Source organism: Panicum virgatum, chromosome 7K (genome assembly GCF_016808335.1).
Source record: "Panicum virgatum strain AP13 chromosome 7K, P.virgatum_v5, whole genome shotgun sequence".
NCBI classification, from domain to species: Eukaryota; Viridiplantae; Streptophyta; class Magnoliopsida; order Poales; family Poaceae; genus Panicum; species Panicum virgatum.
The window spans coordinates 45202874-45224500 of record NC_053142.1 but is presented as its reverse complement, the minus strand read 5'-3'; the positions used below and the strand labels follow the sequence as shown (position 1 = coordinate 45224500).

At 46.3% G+C, this 21627-nt stretch overlaps 1 protein-coding gene across 1 annotated transcript; it reads left to right on the top strand.

Annotated features, from left to right (window-relative positions):
- Nucleotides 1-2773: 2773 nt before the first annotated feature.
- LOC120641607 lies at nucleotides 2774-5943 on the top strand. The gene is made up of 7 exons (XM_039917796.1): nucleotides 2774-2934; nucleotides 3513-3648; nucleotides 4327-4417; nucleotides 4796-4915; nucleotides 4989-5111; nucleotides 5414-5547; nucleotides 5643-5943. The coding sequence occupies exons 1-6, from the start codon at nucleotides 2901-2903 to the stop codon at nucleotides 5441-5443; spliced, it is 534 nt and encodes a 177-aa protein (XP_039773730.1). The 5' UTR covers nucleotides 2774-2900; the 3' UTR covers nucleotides 5444-5547; nucleotides 5643-5943.
- The last annotated feature ends 15684 nt before the right edge of the window (nucleotides 5944-21627 follow it).

Sequence of the window (21627 nt, the reverse complement as noted above, 5' to 3'; positions counted from 1 at the left end):
GGAGGTGAGATAGAGTCCTGTACTTTCGAAGCAAGGCAGTACTAGGCTTATCGGTTTCGTTTACCTCCTACTCCTGGCATGCGGTTAGTACAGTTCAATCCCCGATCAGCACTGCCACAACGACTGGTCCTTAATCGACATAGACGGGGCTAAGACAACCAGGAACCCTGTCCTGCTGCCATACCTATACACCATCATCATTCCCCGTCCGGTCTCAAGTTTTCATCAATAACACTTTGCATTCCACAACTCAATACCGAAGTACATAAATAATTAAACGTCTCGCGAGTAACTGGCAATTACCCGACTTCTGAAACATCCTATATCTCGCGAGTGACAAGAAGTCACTCGGCTTCTACCGAGTCCTATTAAGCATGTCATCGGTATCGACCTATACATACTAGTATAAACTCAAGGAAACCTAGGGATCATGCAACTAGGATTTCAGACAACTACTAAAACCTAATGCACAAGTAATTAAATAAGCATATATATAGTGAATCATAAGTTAAAATAATAGGACATGCACCGGGGCTTGCCTTGAGTCTGCGACTCAGTGCTAGGGTGAGATGGGCCTTGGGCCGACTCCCCATGATCCTCCTGCTACGGGGCTTGCCCCTGCGGCTCCTGTGGCTCCGCCACCACCTCGTACACAACCTCCTCTGTCACGGCTGCTACACGTATGCATATGATATGAGAAATACGATTATGATTTGTAATGATAAATTAGTCATTAAACACGTATCAGTACTAATAATCTACATAAAAACACGCCCAAACTAGTTGACAACATTTTCAGGGATCTGGAATATCCGGACCAATACCCGGAGTGTCCGGACCCCCAAGTCCGGAGTTTCCGGGCTCTAGCCCGGAGTTTCCCCCGGAGACTTCCAAGTCCGGAGTTTCCGGGCCTATACCCGGAGTTTTCGGGTTTCACACCATTTTTGCCCCAAAAACTGAAATCTTGATTTTGGCAAAACCAACCCACAAAATTTGAAACCCTTTCAGACCCTAATAGAATGGTTCATAGGGAGATGATTGACCCAAAAGAAATCGCTTTAAACACTCTAGATCGATCAATCCCTTTTTGCCCTAACTCTTAGTACCTTGAGCAAGCTCTCCTTGCAAGAAAACTAAAAAACGAAGCCACCCCATGGTGGAATACCTGGAGAAGATGACCCCCACGCTGATTGGAGCCTCCTTGGTCTTGGGATTTATTTGGGATGGGGATTTTTGAGTTCTAGGGTTTGGGGAGAGAGAGGGCTCTTAAGGGAGTGAAAGGGAGAGAGAGTAACGAGAGAGAGAGTGTGTGAGAGTGAGCTGTGAGAGAGATGAGTTAGTTTTAATGGTTGTGGGGCTCAGATGTAAAAACTTAAATGACTTAGAAACTCTATGTCCAGAGTATCCGGGCAGGGTGTTACATTGAGGTGCTCATGTTATTTGTTTAATACATCAACTATGTTTGTATGGATATTCTCGTGAGCTTATACTTAGTATATAGTATGTGGCTTACCTTGGAGGGAGGTCACTGACAGCAAGGTAGAGTGCCAAGGTGGCGAGTTGATGGCGGGGCTGAGAGGTAGCGGCGGCCAGCTGCGAACCATGGAGGACAACGGTTAGCGGAGCGCGCGGTGTCGCAAGACAAGGCCCAGCGCGCGCTCACGCGCTGGTCCCTGCGTCGATGACACGATGTGTCCAGGCAGTGAGGCAAGCAGGCAGGTAGAGCTGTGCAAGAAGAGGCTGGTATGGACCGCGTCACGGATAACTAGACAATCAAATCAAAAGCAGAGGCACACCTAGTACCGGGACGCATGTCCTCGCCGGAGCATGGCGGAGCCAGGGACTCTCTCCAAACTCCAATGGTTCAACCGCAACGCGCATGCACCATCCACGCACGCACGAACGCACACAGGACCATGGCCCGTGCACCGGCTTACAATGTACCGGCCGTCAATAATGCGCGGTGCACGTCGCGACACCGGCCGCGTCCCTCTCCCTCCTGCGCCGCTGCGCGCGTGGAAAGGGAGTCCGGTGGCACGGCGGCCCGGGCCGGAGGGCGCCGGCCGGGACACGAGGGACGCGTGCAAAAGTGGCAGGCGCGACGGGGAGCGAATCTGGAATTGGCCGGCGACGTCGTGCGCGCGCGGCAGCGGCGGCCCGTCGGCCTCGCGTCGCCGGCCGGCTGGCCGACCGGGCGTGCGCTACTGTGCGTCGTGCTCGCTTGCCATCGCGCCACCGCCCGCGCCCGGTCCCCGCCACACCCGGGCCCGGCGGGGGCTATAGCTGCCAGCGATGTACGCCGCGCGCGTGGCCCGGACGGCGCCCTGCCGCCGCGCGTAGGTTTCGGCAGTGTCAAGCGTGCTGCCACGACGCGCAGGTACGCGCCCAGTGCGTCTGCCTACCGAAGTCCTAATAGCGATGGGTCGCCGAGAACTCAGCTGATGAGATGAGAATGTACTACTGGTTGGCAACTCGACGGCAAGTTTCCCATCTGATTTTGAGATAATTTTTTCCTGGGTGTTCTTAACAGTTCTCGAGTTCAAGAGGAGCATCAAATCTGACAAGAGGCCTAATGAGTAAAAAGAGAATTAACAGGCCTAAATGAGAGCGACCAATTTCACAGGCCCGGCCCGTAACTTCACAGGCCTTTTGGGCCCCATTTCAGAAAAGGCCTCTTGGGCCCATATAAACCTGCGTATCGGGTCCACTGACAGACTTCCATCCCTCCACGGTTGACGGTTCTGCCCTTCCGTTACATTCACCGTTCGGATCCAGCCGCGTGGCCACGCACGCAGGAGTAGAAACCTCGAAGCCGGCGGACAGCAGGATAGGCGGCCGATTTCATCGTCTCCCTCACAGTGGAAAGCTTCCCCTGCCCTTTCGCCGCACCCCCGGCAGCTATGGCCGCTCCCTCCGCCGCGCTCTCCGTCTCTGGTGAGTGCCCCCCGCCTCAGACCCTCGTCTCTTCGTATCAGCTGGAGGCATATTTGGGCATCTGCACTGACCGCACCGTCTCTGGGGTTCTTTCATAAGGATCTAGGCCGTAGCTACCTCGCTAGTGTTGTGCTGTATTTTATCCTCAGTCTCGTCACTGGTGAGGAACAGATACACCACGGAAAATGGATTGTATAAAGGCATACAAAAGGAGGGAGCAGGGGATAGCGGGGGCGGGGACTTTTTTTTTCCACGAAGGGAATGGACTGTGAGTTTGTGGTGAAAACGCTATTTGTCTATTCTCTGAAGAAATTAGGATTTCTTTTCTTGTCTCATTGTCTGGTAAGGTGCAGTTGAAGCTTCTGCTAGTTAAATTTCCAAAATATGGTATGGATAGACAGTGTTAGTAATATGAAGTGATAATTTGCTACATTCTGAACGGAAAAAAAGGGTGTTCTGTTTATTTGCTTGACGAAAAAGTGGAGCTTGTTGCTAATTTTTTTATGAGTTGTATTGAATATGTAGGCCCTTTGTTTGCTATTAACTTTTGACTTTTCATTACTTTTGTTGTGTGGAAGGTGCGGCACATACAAATACATTCGGCTGCAGGAACGACAAGCTAAAGTTAAACAAAAATCGTTTGCAGGTTGCAGTTCCGTCAAGTTCAGAGAATGCAAACTACTGTAGAAAGTTAACCATCTGCAGAGCACAAAGGTCGTGCTTTTAATCTCTTATCATTATTTTCTTGATATACTCAAAGTACTTGACTGTAGGTACGGGTGCAGAGTTACTCCTACTTTTCATCTTTAGATACAGCAGTTCATGTTGGAGAATGCTGCTAACAGAAGTGTCCAATTCAGTTCTCTTTTAAGCTGAAATCACATCTGAGTTAATTTGAACTGATAAGCATCAGTATTCACGTTCCGCTCTAGTCATATTCCGATTGAGAATAAAATCAATATGACAAGAGTGCTCACGCCTTGGTTCATCTGTCTCCTAAACTGAAACTACACGAGTTCGAATGATGATTGTCAGTGTTCATGTTTCACTCTAGCTACATTCAACTGAACACTAACTAGTGAGTGATGTATCATTCTAATTGAACAGTTCATGATAGGCTAAAACTTATCTGCCTTTAACATAGCCAGTTTGCATCTTGGTGTAGCGTTAGCTTGTCTTGGATGTGTCTGGTTCAATATATACTTCCAACTAGGTCTGATCAACTACTTAGTAGCATTATAACAGAAGTAGTGGAACCATCTTTCTAAATGAGGAAGATGACCTTTCCCCCCTCCGTTCTTGCATGTTGTCTATAGATCAGGGTCTTCAAATTACTGTGATATGTTTACAACTGCATGGTTATAATATTTGTGGAACTATCCTGTTATACAGTGAAGATTCTAAAGGCGGGGGAGGATTCTTGGCTGGATTTCTTATAGGGGGAGCAATCTTTGGAACCTTGGGATATGTCTTTGCTCCTCAGGTATTGCCAAACCTTCAAAGTATTCTTCACTGACACATGTACAATAAATCCCTGCACTAGAATATAGAATCATCATCTTTGTTTAGCAACAGTCAGAGTAGCCAACAAGAACTCCATCATGCGGCAGAAAGAAAGGTTCTGAATTTATGGTGTAAACAAGCTCAAACATGTGCTTCTCATTTGCCACCGTGGATTTTTAACTAATACATCTTGCATATGACCTACTAACTTGTAGTTGATATCTGATGGAAAAAAAAACACTTTTGTGTTCGTCTGTACTCTGTACTAATCTTGCTCTTGATGCTATTATTTGTGATTTTCTTTCTATACAACGTTTATTTAAAAGGTGGTTGTTAACTACTCAGCATACTTGAGCAGATCAGCAGAACATTGGATTCTTTGTTGGATGAAAATGGACAAGATAGTGAATCCGATGAAACTGGCCTCCAAAGGGTTCCAGGGCCACGGCGTGGTCAATATTATGATGAAGGTTTAGAGGTATGGAATCGAATATACATGCAATTCTTTTATTCAATATCAGATTGATAGCTAACATGCTAACTGCATCCAGAAAACTCGTCAAACACTGGGTGACAAGATAAGCCAACTGAATTTGGCAATTGACAAAGCTGCTTCACGGCTAAAGCGTGTCACCGGCAATGTGGAAAATGAGGCTGTGATAGACGAAACAGAAGTAGAGCCTTCCTAGAACTTGTATCTTTCAGTTCTCTATTTTCTGAAGAATTGCTATTTATGTAAACTTAACTCCCTGAAATATAGTATGTGATTTATGCCTTTCATACCCAAGTTTCAACCCTACACGCTATTGTATACAAATTCATTTGATTAATTGAAAATAGCTGCTTAGGAAATTCTACAGAATATGTGCTCGAGATATTCAGTTACAAATCAATTCAATTTAGACAGATGCATGTATTGTTTCTGTAGAACTTCTGTTTGTCAACTAAGTCTGTACTCGTTCAAATGAACCTGCAGATTGAGATATCCTCAGAGAATGATAAATGAGCATGTGGTGGAGAACTTGAACGAACATGGTTTTGTGCAAGGTGAAAGCGCAGCATAATCATCATTCAGAAAAGGTTCAACATCAGGCGTTGCAGGTTCATCCGGTGAGTCACATACAGCCTTAGGTTTTCTGCATTTTCTCCGAGCTTCATGTCAAGAGTGTTAACCTAAGGCATGCCCGTTTTAACATAAATTTCAGGAGAACTTCAGATTCTGCGTGCAAGCTGGATAGTCTGTTTAACCGATTGGCAGAATGGAAATGATTCGCATTCGCGGCTAGGATCTTAGTACTCTTGATTTTTTTTTCTCGGATATTTCTGCCTCGTTTGAAGCCGTAGTTATGTGATAAGCAAGAGAATCCAAGAACTTGTCTGACTTAGCTTGATGCAACAGATGTACTAAGTAATGTTTTAGTTGATTGCTTCCTACAGCTCGGAGATAAAATGAAATGACATTTCATAAACAAAAATGAGTATATATAAAACAAGTCGAGCTGTGCTCACTTATCGGCTTCTAGACTTTCTACTAGTTGGCAGCTTGGCATCGTCGGTGCCGCCTCAAAACTGTCGGAAATCTATGCAACCACACCAACTTGCCGCCGGAGAAAATGATTGTGCACTTGGATGACATCGAGGCATCAGGGCCTTTAATATTTGACTTGAATTTTTTTACTACTTAAGCAATCCGCAACTCTTTCCTCTTGTTGCCGTCACGGAGGCTTGTCCTTACCGTACACTCGTCGCCAAAATATCAAGCGTTCATTTCCGATTTCAATTCAATGGTTCGTTTCCAATTTCAATTGAATGGCAGTTCGAAAATCTCGTGCCGTTAATTATTCGATGAAAAATTATGTGAAAGGCACAGCAAAAAAATCACACATCGTCATCATCACGAAGATAACCAAAAAAACAGCTCTCCATGATTTCCGTTCACGGCCACCAGAGGCGAAGCTCCAGGTCGACGTCCTTGTCATCCCCCTCCTCCTCATCGTCGCTCACCTCGCACCGGTCGTGCGCGGGAGCCAGCGCCACGGGCGCCGAGAGCAGCACGTCCCCGCTGGGAATGAGCAAGGCGCCGGCGGCATTGGAGTTCAGGATCGGGCACAGCACCGCGTACTTGGTCGCCGCCGCGGTGGCGTGCGCCGCCTCGTCCGCGAGCTGCGCCTGCGCCGCGGCGGCGGCGCCGCCGTGGTGGCCGCCGCGCATCTTGGCGCGGTCGCGGCGGTGCACGTTCATGTGCCCGCCCAGCGCCTGCGCGGACCTGAACTCGCGGCGGCAGAACGCGCACGTGTACGACCGCGGCGGCCACGCCCCGCCCAGGCCGTCGTCGTCGTCCGCGGCATCCTCGGGCGCGTGCCGCCCGATGGCGGCCGCGGCCGCCGGCCATCCCCACATCACGGCGGGCTTGAGCCGGTGCTGCTGCAGCAGCTGCTGCTTCAGGAAGTGGTGCAGCGTGATGTGCTTGACCGGCGCAGGCTCGGTGCTGCTGGTAGGCGCCATTGACGGAGCTCGGTCTGTCGATCTGCCTGACGTCGTTGATGCTCTCGTGCTTTCAGCTCGTTCGACGACGGGACACGAGAGCGGCTTCGTTGCCGAGTATTTATACTAGCGCATTGGTGGCGGGAGTGAGCGAGAGACAGTGGGAGGCGAGCTTTGGTTGTGTCACCGTGCCGTTGTGCTTTTGTTCCTGTCTGCATAGTCGAGACAGGGAGAAGGCCGTGAGAACTGGCTTGGGTTGTATCACCTCACCTGTGGATCCTGGGAGCTGATGGTGCCGCTGGATCGGAAGATTGAATAGCTAGCGTAGGAGCTCAAAGGCACAGCTGTGGTGCACTGGCTTCTTCGGTTTTGGTTGAAGCACGCTTTGCATCTGTGTTGGGATCAATGAGGGGTTTAGAATCTCGGTGAAACTGAAGTACCATGTTCAGTTCTGGAAGCACATTGTTGGACAGTATTAACGGAGTTTTGTTCTAGCATGGTGGCCTATGTTTTTGTTACTCTAGGGCTAAACAATAGAGACAAGAATTACTGCAATAACAACAAGGGTGAGAACTGAGAAGCATACATCCTCTGCACATGCGTAGTTTCCTGCTCACTACAATGTTGAATCATCACACCTTTAGTAGGCAGCCCGTTTCCAGAACCACACCTTTAAAATTTTCAGATTCTGCCCCCGCGAGTTCCGACACCCCCCAACCACCCACACACCCACCCACAATAGAAAGTTCTTTTTTCCCCTTTAAAAACGCATTTCTTTGTGCTAGATGCAAGTACCACGGAAGTTAAGGGCTTATATTTGGTAAAGTTCCATTTGATTCACATTACCTATAAGAGCTGATTCTCCTGATTCTGTAGCAGAAAATGAATTTCTTTGATTCTCTAGTATAAACTCTTAAAATTAGAATGGAGAATCACTTCACATAATAAAGGGAAGCTACTTTTTTTAGCTCCCAAGCCCTCTTAGTTCACTTCACATAAAAAGCAGAGAATCCCCTCTCTCTAAAAAATCTGTTTGGCAGAGTTTCTACTAGATTCAACAGAGAAGTAGCTCTGGGAGCTCTGCCAAATGCACCCTTAAATGTGTGGAGACAAACAGTTGATACCAGAGAGCATCCGGCAATCCGGCATAATGCTGGCTACATTCAGAACCAGGGCAGCAGCTTCAGGCGCCAGTTACATACAACAATTTCAGAATACAAGTAGTATTAATTTACAGGAAGAAAGGAACACTTATACATGGCGACAAGCACACAATACTAAAGTGACGAACCCAACGACGTCCTTGCGTCCTTCAAGCATGTACTTTCAAGAAAGAAATCCAAAACAAAGCGTACTTAACAGAAATTAAACAGTCTGATACTACACTTAAACTAGGACTTTTTTGAGCTCCCATTGGACCGAGAGTTTCAGACAAGCCAAGTGAATCTAGCTTCCCTGAGTAGATTAAACTAACATAACGACCACAGGCTGAACCGTATCTGTTGTTGAATACAATATCCCGCTAGCTGTTCCATAGTGTCCCGCCGTATAGCTATACTGATGGATCCTTGGTTGCTTCGCCTCCATGTCCTTGCAAGACCTTCCTCATGCCGTCATGCTCTTCTAGAACGCATTTTTCTGCCTGTTACAATGGAGTTGCATTCAAGTTTACAGGTCTGTTTCCACAGTTCCTCGAACAGAGATAATATATATATATATATATATATATATATATATATATATATATATATATATATATATATATATATATATATATATATGCATCCATATATACTATACATGAGGTGTGCAGGTGCGTCGTAGTTCTAGTTAACTAAGGTTGTCGATGAGTCAAAACATCTCTGTCGAGAGCAGCTGGGGTTCGGACTTCGGAGAGAGTCCAACAACTTGGTGCGTTCTTGTCGTCCTCGTCTCTAGCTGTAGTTTTATTTATATTTTGGGGGCATATGCTGAGAAGCCATGCCGTTTAGTTGCCTGTTTCTTTAGCACAAAACGAGGGGCGTTTTCTTGCTACATGTGTATCAACTGATACTAGTCTGACATCGATACATGCTGAGTGGTACATGTATAATGCGTAAGTAGATAGGTTTGCACAAGTGGTTCAACACTTTACCCGAGGAAAAATATAGTTTCAGAGATGTTAGAAAAAGGTATACTGGTCATCACACAACAGCTAGCAGTGGACAGAGTCATAGATGATTGAAAAAAGTGGTGGCACTCTTATTGTGACATTGTGTGCAAAATTAGAATTTTTTTTAAATAAGCGTCTTTGAACAATGTGTATTCCTTGTGTTTTTGAAAAATTTGGATCTTTACCATTAAAAGGTCCCAAAGTTAGATATATATCATCGTTATCTCACTGACGTGTGGGGCTCACATGAGTCAATGACATGTGGATCATGATGGTATATATCTAACTTTGGGACCTTTTAATGGTACATAGCTATTTTCTCCCTTTTTTGATCTATTGCTTCCTTTTTGCTTTGTTATGAATTTTTGCTGCTGGCCAGCCCGGTTTCATGTTTGTTTTACCTTTTGATCTTTGAGGTGAATGTAAGCATTTTTTTTTGAACTCTCTGTGTCCTTTAGTTAGTCAAGAAATCTTGCATTGCTCACTTTGTGTACATTATTAGGTGGAAAGCTAGGGCAAATTTTGTCCCTTTTAGCCGAAAAAGAACTAAAACGACGCACTGATGAATCTTCTCTGGTTTTCAATGTATTCCAGGTGTATGCCAGAGTTGAACAAACGCAATCTCCCCGAAGTTTGTTAGTACGTAACACTAAATCAAACGTCACCATACACGTAGAACGGTAGAAGTTCGATGAAATTGAGAATCACATGTAAGACACAACTAGGATCAGTGTGTGCGGCACCAACATCCCGTATAGACCATAGAATCGGCCGCCGGCCGGCTAAAGTTCACGCACCGACCGGTATCCCACTTCACACATCACACTGATTAATAAAATAAAATAAAATAAAAATGATTTTTACTTTTTTTAGCACGATAAAAATGATTTTTACTGACAAGAAAAATTACAGACAGTCTAGAGGGGAACGGGGGGGGGGGGGGGGCTGCGTTAGTTGTGTGTCAGAATGTGTCAACAAGCCCATAACACAGTACCGGCCCAGTAAGCTAATTGGTCTGGAATGAAACCGGGCCCATCACGGCCCATTTTGTAACGCGACTCTGCGACTGGGCCCGAAGACTTCCGCGGGGCAGGTCTCTCCGGCCCAACGAGTGACATTTTTAGGCGCTTGTGTTCCGGATCCCATCGCGCACAACGGCGGCGGGGACTTCTCCGGCAGCCGGGGCGCGGCCGTGGTCCTCCGCCCACCGCCGCACCGCCCCCGCGCTGCGCACCACGCGGGCGGGGGGCGGCCGCGGCCAATGGCGAGCGGGGAACATGGCGAGGCGTGGGGGGCCGACGGGTACGTCGTGGAGGGGCGCATGCTCGCACATGATTATGCTGCGGCCCCCGCCTCGGCGGCTCGGCGGCCGCGCCCGGCTGCACGGCGCACGTGCAGCGCGACGGACAGCGCCCGGTCCTCGGCCTCCTCCCCTCCCTCAATCTCGATCTCCATGATTATGCTGCGTGCACGCTCCGGCCACACGCATGCGTGGCCCGGCCGCCCGGCCCCGAGCGATTTAGGTCGTAGCTAGGGCGCTCGAATATCTCGAGAGAGCCGCGCCCGGCCGGCCTGCCGGCCGGCAGCAAGGAGGTGGTGGTCCGGTCCGGTCCGGACGCGACGCCGGCGCACGTGAACGCATGCGTAAACGCCATGCCGTCACGTGCACGACGGCCTCCGGCTTGGCATCACTCTGCTCGATTGGGGTTCGTTGTAGTGCATGACTGCCTGTAGATGACTGAATCTGCCGGCGCGGCCGCCGGTCCGTCACAAGTACAGCCAGTGGTTGATGGATCGACTGATGAGTGATGAGTACGAGAGCCAATCCGCGTTGTTGGATCAGGCAGAGAGGTAGGTCGAGCTGAATGGCAACAATTAAGAGTCACATCGGCGGCAGCAAGTAATTGCGTGTTTATTGGATCATCAGGTATTCAGGTAAGCCCCTGCGTTGTTTACTTGTTCTAGCGAACTAACAGAGATTGAACATGACAGATGATCTGAGTAGCGGTTAATAACCAATGCATAGTAATCTTAGAAAGATTGAGCATATAGTATATAGTAGTAGCAGTTGATTAAGTATTTGGTGTGGTCACATATTCTGTGAGCAGAATCAAGCATCCATCATCCGCACACCAGATCGCCAGACTTTTCCGTAGGTAAATAAACAACACCAAAGATAACATTTTGGGCCAGGCTTAGAGCGCTAGTAGTATAAGCTATGTGAGGGATCGGATATCTAGCTGGAGATGACAGGAGCGAATACATAGCTAGCTAGATTTGACATGACAAATTAACAATTTGTTTAAGCCACTAAATTATAGAGTTGAAAGGGGTGACAAATCAATCATTATCAATCACAAGGGGGGTTTGCACAAACACACAATCAACTCTTGGTCGGTTAATATTTTTCTCTCTCCACCTTAAAAAAAATAGCACATACGCATTTCCTTTAGGTCAACACCTTTTTATTATCGCACACTCAGCTGCTTCTATCCTCCCGTTCGCGCCTCTCATTTCATGTCCGGTGTCGTCACTTTATCAAGGGACCATATGCTATACTACGCGCGTACAATATTATTGGTCTTAATAGGTGCATGTAGTGCTTATCTTTAGCGGCCATTCAGCTAAAGGCTCCACCCTGGCAAAGATGCCGTTCAGCCCTAAAATAATAATCGCAAGCTAATCGCCCGTTGGCTTTTGGTAATGGTGGTGGGTGCATGCGAGGGAGAGGGAGGGAGAAAGAGAGAGGCGGCTGGCTTCAAGTGGCGACATGATTAGGTGATGCGCCTCCGAGCGAGCAAACAAAGTCTTTGCGGAATCTTTTCTCTTCTTTAATTTTGCCAATCCCAAATTCCTAATAAACTATATAACCCCTGTACTGTGTACATGCATGTGCGAGCTCTCATTATTTCCTATCATTCGCATCCACTTGGGTCGTTCGGGATGCATGCTTATTATTGTGCATACTGATTATTAGAGCTGATGAGGGATGATGTTTTGTCGCGTCATCTATCTTAATTAAACTACGAGCACTGTAAATTCACTCATGTTTACTTGAAAGCACTTACAGAAAATGTAATGTTGATGCAAGCACTACTACAATAAAGATTTGTAGGGGCGGATAAAACGCTATTTTTAGGGGCGGGTAGAAAATCAGTGGTTAGTTCTCACTGCTAAAAATACCTCTTTTTCAGGGACGGGCAACGAACCCGTCCCTAAAAATACATTTCCAGGGGCATCTTTTCCTATTTGATTTATTTAATCACAATTAATTAAGAATATGTTGACGTTGAAGTATTTTTGATAAAGAGATAGTGCATGGTTCATCATGTCGTACAGTACATGTGAAGTGTATACTCGGCTTGATTACTACTACTACTATCGTATTATATATGACTCCGCTTTTACTGTTAATAAACTCTCTTACATAAGGTTATCAATTCTGTGTTATGTTCACACAGATTAACACAAGTTGCACTTTCACCCGCAACATGCACATTCACAGTGGGGTAATATAAAGAAATGACTCTACATTGACTATAAAAAGATTGATGCAACAAATGATGTTGATGTTGCAGGCCTGGCCTGTAATCAAGTACTTACTACTGTCTTACTTATATAAGTACTAGTAACCTACAAAATGAACTTTTTCTGTTCATCATTTATTAACGTACTGCGTCGTACAAAAGCGTCTAACGATAACCAACTTTCCATATGTTTCCTCCCCCTAGTCAGATAATATAGTTGATTTGTCTAGACTTCTGCACACACAGCATATATATAAATTAAACAAGGTGCTCGTGTGTACTCATTATATAGTATCATCAGTGACATATAAAAAAGAAACATAAGGCTGTAACTCTATGTAGTTTGCTTACGGGTAACCACTTCTCATATCTAATATATTATCCGTGGTTATATGGACTTTTGCAGTAATAATCTAGTATTTGACTTGAACTGGAGCTAGATTTTGTGGTGTTTTATAAACTCCAACACATGGCAATCTAGCAGCTAATTCGAGGACTTAATAGTTAATGAGCATAAACTATGCTATGTCGTGGACGAATTGTTTGCACTAGTTACTTGTAACAGCAACAAAAGCTAGCAGAAAGAACCGGCAAAGAAGAGATAAACTAGAATTAGAAGTTACTTTTAGTACCAACATGCGAGTTAGTGTAGAATTGTCTATTCCCTTAGTTAACTTATTACTTTCTTGCATGGTGACACTAGATTAAGTAGTAGTATCCTCATCAATGAGTGATTGAACAACAGAATCTTCCAATCCTTCGGGCGCATCTACACATATAGAGTAAATATATCACTAAGAAAGGACGTACATCTCATAAAATTAAGAAGGACAAGACGACACATGTATATGTTTAAGACAAAATATAGTTTATGTACCAATAAAAATGTGCATCCTCCCCCAACGCTTTCTTGCCGCTTTCTGAATTATAAGATTAATCAACTTCCTGGGTACGAAATAATAAACCGGTTGAGTTGCATCGGGAATATATATCTATGGTGCTGGAGAGACATGAACACACATACTTATGGTAGTATCACGCAACTAACATAGTAAGCGATCTTAACCGTCAATCCGTCATTCTATATGGTATCACAGTCACCGGCAAATTATATATACTAATCTCATCGCCTTGAAAAATTATTTAGTTGCTTACGCAGGAGAGTGTTGCATACCTTTATTTGTATTATGTTTACAGATGGAAAAATAGACATTTTAATCCTTCAACTTCACTTTAAGAGTCAAGTTCGTCCCTCAACTTTTAAAAAGGCCAATTTAGTCTCTCAACTTTTATTTTTAGGTCAAATCACTACTACAGAAATCTTAATCGAGGCGGGCAAAAAACATTAACCAAGACGGTTTTTGCAACCACCTCGGGGCCTCGGTGAATCCTTTAACTGATGCGTTTTTTAATGCAACCGCTTCGTTAATCGAATAAAAAAACAAAAATAAAATAGAAAACCCGTGGATAGGCCCGCCAAGTCCATCTAGGGTCCCACCGAGCCCATCTACGAGGGAGACCGCTGCCTCCGCTTGCGCCGCCGCCAGGGGAGCCCGGATCCGGTCCCTGCTCGCTGGATCCACCGCCACTGGGAGGGGAGGGCCGGGAGAAGGGCCCAGGCCGCGACGGAGTCATGTCGCTCGAGCCGAAGGCCCGCGTCATCGCTCGGTCTCGTTCGCCACCACTCGAGCTCGGCCTCGTCACACGCGCTGCCTGCTCCAGAAGCACTGCCGTCGCTGCCGTGGGGGGCCCTCCTGGCCGGATCCGCCGCCGGTTTGCCACCGCGCGCGAAACGCTACCTTCGCGGACGCCGCATGCTGAGCATCGAGCTCCGCGCACCGCGGCTGATGCCGCACACTGAGCGTCAAGCTCCGCGCACCATGGCCGCTGTCGCCGCCTTCGCCATGCGAGGGAGGAATGGCCGTTGGCTGAGGAGGGAGAGGGAGAGGAAGAGAAATCAGTGGCCAAACCCTAACTTCATATATTTATATCGCAATAGTTATCGGGTCTCGCCTGGGCCTGAGCCTTTTGGAAGCCAGGCTTTTAAGGTGACCGCCTCCGTAAATAGATTAACCGAGGCCATTGTTTTAAAACAACCATCTTGGTTAATCAATATTAACCGAGGCAGGCATTTTAACGGTGCCTGCCTCGGTTAATCAATTTTGCGAGGCTATTCGTATAACTGTATCGGTTAATAAAAAGTGACCGCCTAGGTTAATGCTGGCCATTAACTGAGTCGGTTATTTTTCCTGCCTGCCTTCAAGGGCTTTTTTAAAGGTCACAGTTAATTTTTTTGTAGTAGTGAATTCATCCTTATATTAATGTGAAGCTCCTTAATACCATGAGGCTAATGTGAAAAGTTCTCTTTACCGTTGGCTATTTCCTCAACTCACAAGTCACATTTTGAGCAGTGCTGTGGAAGTTGATCAAACATATGCATGTTGTTCTTATATGATCTAGATTAAATTAAATGGGACAGGGCACTTCAATAAATATGAGAAACAACATGCTAGGAGAAACAACAGTGAACCTATTATGCCATATCATTGATTAATTACAATAATACAATAATAAAAATTGAGTATGAGAAGAAGGACTCAAGGGTAAAAATGATTGTTCACATCAGTCTCATGTTACTAGGAAGGGCCACATCAGCACCAAGGATAAGTTGAGGGAATAGATTGGCCAATCGGAAAGTTGAGGGATCAGCTTGACCCTCGGAGCGAAGTTGAGGGACTAAGATGCCTATTTTATCTCTACAGAAAGAAATGCTACTAAAAAAGGAACCTGACCTAGTTCAACACTGTACTAATTTATAGATGGGGCTGGGGTGAATGTTTGCACTAGAAGAGTGAATAACCCAGCCTGGAGAACTTTTACAATTACTGGTATGACAACATTTTATACCAAACTATGGGTGTGTTGGGTAGAGCTCCTAAAACTGGTTCTCGGCTGAATCCAACGGAAACAATTTTTCTGATAGAAGCGATGATTCTCTGCTGATTATGCGATATGTGAAATGAACTAAGAGGCTGGGATCGGAGCTGGAAAAAAAGAGTAGCCTTTTCCGATTCTAGAAAACAGTTTATGCCAGAGAATTAAAGAGAATCACTTCTCTCGTAGAATTAGAATTAAATGGAGCTCAACCAAATAGACCTATATATGTGAGGATTGACTTTCAATCCTGTTTAGGCGCGCGTATGTTACGACTTGGATGTGCGTGGGCGTTGCGTGTGGTGTGGGTGCTGTGTCCTCTCCAAGCTGCTGTACAACATGTACTCGATCAGAAAAAAAAAAGGAGGAGGATTAAATTAAACAGGCCTAGGGATCAAGCTAGCTAGCCGACAGCATTTCTCGGTGACATATCCGAAATCACGAACGGCCATGGGCAGCGGCTGTGAAGCCATCCCGGAGGTTGGACTTTCCCGCTGTTGCTTTCAGCTTGTGTGGCCGGAAAACAGCGACAGGCCAACCAATGCACACAAACTAGCTAGTGGCACGAAACCAAATTATATGACCTACGTGTGAATCAGGAGAATTAGCGCAGCAGCAGCTGTTGCATCTGAACGCTCGCCTCGCCGAGATGAGCTTTACCGAATTGGCCTCTCGATCGTCTCCTGCTGGGGGCGGTGGCGTCTCTCTTCTTCTTGATCGATCTCCTTTCTCGAATCGCTCTCCTGCCTGCATGCGTAGATCGATGTGTGCTTTGCCATCAGCAGCTGCGGCTTTGGTGGTCTTCCCCGTCGTCGCGCGCGGACTCGACGAGGGAATAGGCTAGGTTTAATCACGCCATTAGCAGGCGCGCGCGCCCCCGGTCTCGGGCTTATCCTCGCGCCATTGGCCAAAAGGCAGCGTGTTTGTCGGGATTAGGGACCATGACGCGCACAATTAATTAGCGAGCGATTAATTAATCAATTGTGCCGTCGTGCCTGGGGCTATACCTTGCTTACCTGCTAGCGCTCGATCGCGCTAAGCTTTCTTAAAGCTAGCGGGCGAGCGGGCGAGTAAAGTTGTCACGCGGATTAAAAATAGTGCAACTGGGCACGAGTCGCCGTCCTTGGAACCACCACTGCTGGTCGCACGCAGCTAGCTGCCCAAGATCTAGGGCATCTCCACCGATGACCGATCGATCGGCCGGCTCGGCCACCACGACGCCCGCGACCGGTCAAAAGACGGCGAAAAGAACGAAACCTCATTTGCTCGCCGGCCGGAGATCACGAGCTAGCGGCGGCTGCTGGTGCGGTGCGTGCGCCCAGTCCATGCGGCACGCACAGATCGATCGATCCATCGATGAACTAGCTAGCTGCTGGTGGTGTGGAATATATAATTCGTCACGCACCCTTCGATCCATCAATCACTTGTGTAGTATTATTAGGAGGTGCACTACGGGAGACCCCCCCTTTGCCGTGTGCCAGGGGCACACGGTAAACCCCGAGATAGTGCATACGGCAAAGATTCTGGCACACGGGAAACTACGAGTTTCCGGTAGTGGTGGTTGGATTGGATGTGCTAAAACAGGGGTGCTAAAAGTTTAGCTCTAGATGTGCTAATGGGACTAAACATGAGAGATAATGAGAGCTAATAATCAAGGGCTAATGGATTCTAATAACTAATTAGCCATTATCTGTGTATTTAGATTAATAGTTAGGCATATATTTGAACCGACTATTTGGCATGTAAATAAGTGGATTAAAGTTTAGCCACTTGTATCCAAACACCTCTTTAGTCGTAAGCGTGCATCCGGACATGCCAATTATATATATATATATATATAGTGAACATGGCCGGGAAAATCAATGTAGATTGGGTTCCATACATGCAAGCAATATTCTAGCTGAATTTTCAAAATTGAAGATCAAAGAGGAGACAGTAGTGCAGACTGATAAAATAAAGGTCTGACTTGATTGCACAAGAAGAGAAAATGTGTGCCCATAGCTACTAGATTCAACGCTAAGATGGCCCCCATTACCCCATATAAACTGGGTGTGTATATACGCACACGCTCAAGTGACATAGTTGGCAAGTTTAGAAATTCAAATCTGCATATTAATATATAGTACTCCTGAACAAGTTTAAGAACTAACGTGTGTGCACTTAGCTTCCACTTGATAACATGTTTGACAATTAAGTATTACTCCGTCGTTACAGTCTCTATACCAACGTCCTAATAATAATAAGGAATCCAGAGTTTTTTTCCTTCTGAGATCTAAGGTATCCAAAGCTCCATATTGGTGAAAGGTGGACACATGATTAATGATTGTATAATTAGATGATTAGTTTATGCGGTAATCACCTTCGCCTGAGACAGCATGAAAACTTGCAATCCAATCCAAGTTTTTAATTTACAACACACCTGTGATTGACGAGCTCTATATTTTAGTTGCACCCTTAAAAAAATGGTGGTTACACAACCTAAGATACCCGAAAGCAGTGAGGAGATCAGAAGAAGAAGAAGCAAAAAAACGAAACAAAAACAGTGCAATGTACTTACGTACGTCTTATCCAAATGCTTGGATTCCTTTTTATAGTACGTAGCTTTGTAACCTCAAGTAGTGCTTACTTTGTGTTGATAAAAAACAACAAATCATGCAATTTTTTTGTATCCTCAATATAATGCTAGTGAGTTGAGATCGAGTATGCATGATGCACTGTTCCAGATCTCAGCATCCCTCTTATATATTCAGACTTTGTGATGATAGCAGCAGAAGTGATAACTTATCGGCTGCTAATCCTGGAAAAATGAATTTGTACTTACCAAGAATTGTACATGCCTTGCACACATGCACTTTCTTTTCAACAAGTACATACACATGAATATCTGTAAATTAATTATTTTTATAATAAGCTCATGTAAGAACTCTCGGTGACTAAAAATTGAGATAAATGCTTTCCTATTCCGTATTGAATGGAGAGATCCAGATGATGAGATGAACAAAATGAAGTGTCATTGCTGGACCGCAAGATGCATTAGTAAATGCGGCAGGCCGGCAGCGTTCTCATCGCTCTAACTTTTGGAGCATCCCTAGGGTTACACGGTTTCCTTCCAGTCGTTGCCCTGGCAACCTGCAGGGCAACATAGAGCGTGGGGCTGCGTGGTGGGGCCTACTTGCAGCGGGACGCGTGGCGTGGGTCTCAGCAGGCACAGCACGGCCCGTTCCCAAGAAAGGCGAGCTCCTGACGTGCCCGGCCATGGCCGACAGCCACGCTGAGTTACCGCCTGGGAGTACGTGGCCGCACGTGACCGGGCACGTGAGCCGATGAAGCTTGGCTCGGCTGCACCGGCTCGCTTTCGGACGCTGGCTCGGCTCCAGGATGGGCACTTGTCGAGAGCTGATTAGCCCGGCACAACTTCCTGTGTTGATGTTGGAGTGGTAAAGACGTAAAGAGGGAGCATGGTTAAAATCCGGTTGCTGAAGTTACCATGACAGATACTGTGAGCGGGGAAAAAATATAGTAGCACTATTAACGTAACGATATCAAGCTTTTTGTAATAAAAAAAATGTTGGTTTGTCGGAACATTCATATTGTCTAATCAACAAACGAAAAAAAAAGAACATTCATATTGGGGAGTGGCATGTGAAGTAAAAAAAGAGTAGCAATCATGCATCTATCCGTTAGCTCATTAATCTACAAGGAAAGAGAGAACACAACTAGTCACCCAACACCTGATCAAATTAACAAAATAACAATAATACACCTTTGGTTCTTCCAAGTCCGTAATCTGAGTCAAATATGACACTAGTGATTAAGAGATAATTGTCTCACGAGTCTAGATGCCAACAACAATGTAACACCATTGTAGACACAACAATGAGAGTTGACTAGGCATTCTTTGGCAAATACACATGGACCTAGTATTTGTATTTATATGACTATCGAGATGATGGAAACTTTCAAAGGTTGATTAGCACTAAAACATGATGACCAAATTGTCTACTTTTTATTTAGAAACTTGTGTAACATCCCAATTTTCATCAACAAAATAAAATTTAAGTATACTTCTCGATTATATAGTTAACTTGATCAACGTTAACAAACAATCTTCATTACAAGACCCGTGTCTCTACTCTATACGAAGGACTTTCCTAGGACTAATATAATTCACACAACCAACTTAATCATTGCCCTCCTTTATTTACTGAACAACCTCCTAATCTCACCAAGATCATTTGTGCTACCCCAATTGAAAACACTTTACAGCAACCCATTCCTTGCACAAAATGTCTATCTTCTTCCCTCACGCAAAAGCCTACCTTTTCCTTCCCTGTCCAGGAGCAACACAGATGCACGCCCTCACCTTCCAGTAGCAAGAAATGCCATGACAGTACCTGTAACAAAGCTCACCAGTCCCTTTCCATGGAAGCATCGCGACCTCGCCGTACATCGCAATAACTCACAGTCAACCGATAGCAGCACCTACTCCCCTTTACTCACGCCCCGGCGCCGGGAACCGACCTCCATTCCTGCCAGCAATATGCGTGTAGGAGCTTGCAAGTTGTCCGCCACCGCCTTCTCAGCTTTTGATGCACCATCGACACATCTCGTCGTGCAAGTGGACCTTACCCCAAGGAGACGCCGCGCTGCCGGACTCGGACACGTCACTGCCGAACTTGAGAGAACGCCACGAGCAGAGAGAGAGCAGCAGCTCGACGATGCCCTCGTGCACGTCCGACCAGCCAGGCCGCCCTCCGCAATCCACGCCTGAGCCATGCCCCTCTGCAGGTCGAATCGTCCTGCCAGTCTTGGAACTCCGCGACGTCGTTGTGCCGTCGTCGCCGCGCACAGTTCGCCGGCCGAGATTTTTCTCGCCACGAACCGCCTTTGGCCGCCTGTAAATTGAGCCGGGTGCTGCACCGTGACGCCTCACACCATCCACAGCTCGTCGCCGTGCACACCAGCCACAGACCAAGCCCTTCTTCTTCCTCTAGCCGAAGAACAGAGCACCGTCGATCTCCTTCCGCAGCTCATCCCCAGCTCGATTGAGCCGCAAAATCGATTCCGGAGGAGAGTCCGGAGGAACCAAGAGACCAGGAAGACGCCGCCGCCGCCGGGTACGTAAGCGAAGGCAAGTCTCATCGATCCCTTACTTTGACCATAATTGATCCTAAGTAAGTGTAGCAGCACCGTCCAAATTAAACCAGCTTAAATGCACTAACCATCATCTTAATACTTAATCCAGTTACTGTGCACTTAAAACGGTGTAACCTGACAGGCTGTCGGGTAAAATCCCGATTAAACTACTGTACTCCAGGATCACAATTGCACTTAGACCCGTACGAAGACGAGCACAGGTGATACCAGCACACAGAAGTCTTCAAATTAATTTACAACACCGGTTTTACATAAAGGTCTTAAAATACAAACAACAGAGTTCAAACGCACAGCGGAAATTTAAAACTGAGTCGAAATACAATACGATAGCTACGACGACGATAAAAGGTGAGCTCCACATCCTGCCCACCGATGTGACGCCAACCTGCCCAATCTTCACGGGGAAGACGGGGCCCACTCGACGGTCCAACCTGGAGGAAGCGGCTGTCCAATCCAGGACGCACAGATCTCCTCGAAGTCCGCCGGGACACAACCTGCTCAGAGGGGTTACAACAACAACCCTGAGTATACTAATACTCAGCAAGGCTTACCCGACTCTGGGTATACTTAGCCCATTACCTAGACATGCAAAGCTTTTTGGCTCTGAAGTTCTTTTGCTGAAAAGCTGCTAGAAGTGAATCCTTACTTTCAATATTTTAGCTCCATTTAGTATACCAAGTATTACTAAGTTCGCCTATTCATCTAAAACACACATGGTGGAACAGATTATCTTTTAGAACAACAGATACAACATTCCATCGCTACCTTCCAATACTTATTTCACTTCTTACTACGATGTGACGCAGTGACCAAGGTCCTCTTAACCGAGAGAGACGGCGAATCGATCCGATTTAACCTTGCAAGGTGGACCTAACTCACACGACACATGTAAGCCCCGCCGGGCCATGCGCGTCAACTGTTTCCACATTACCACGG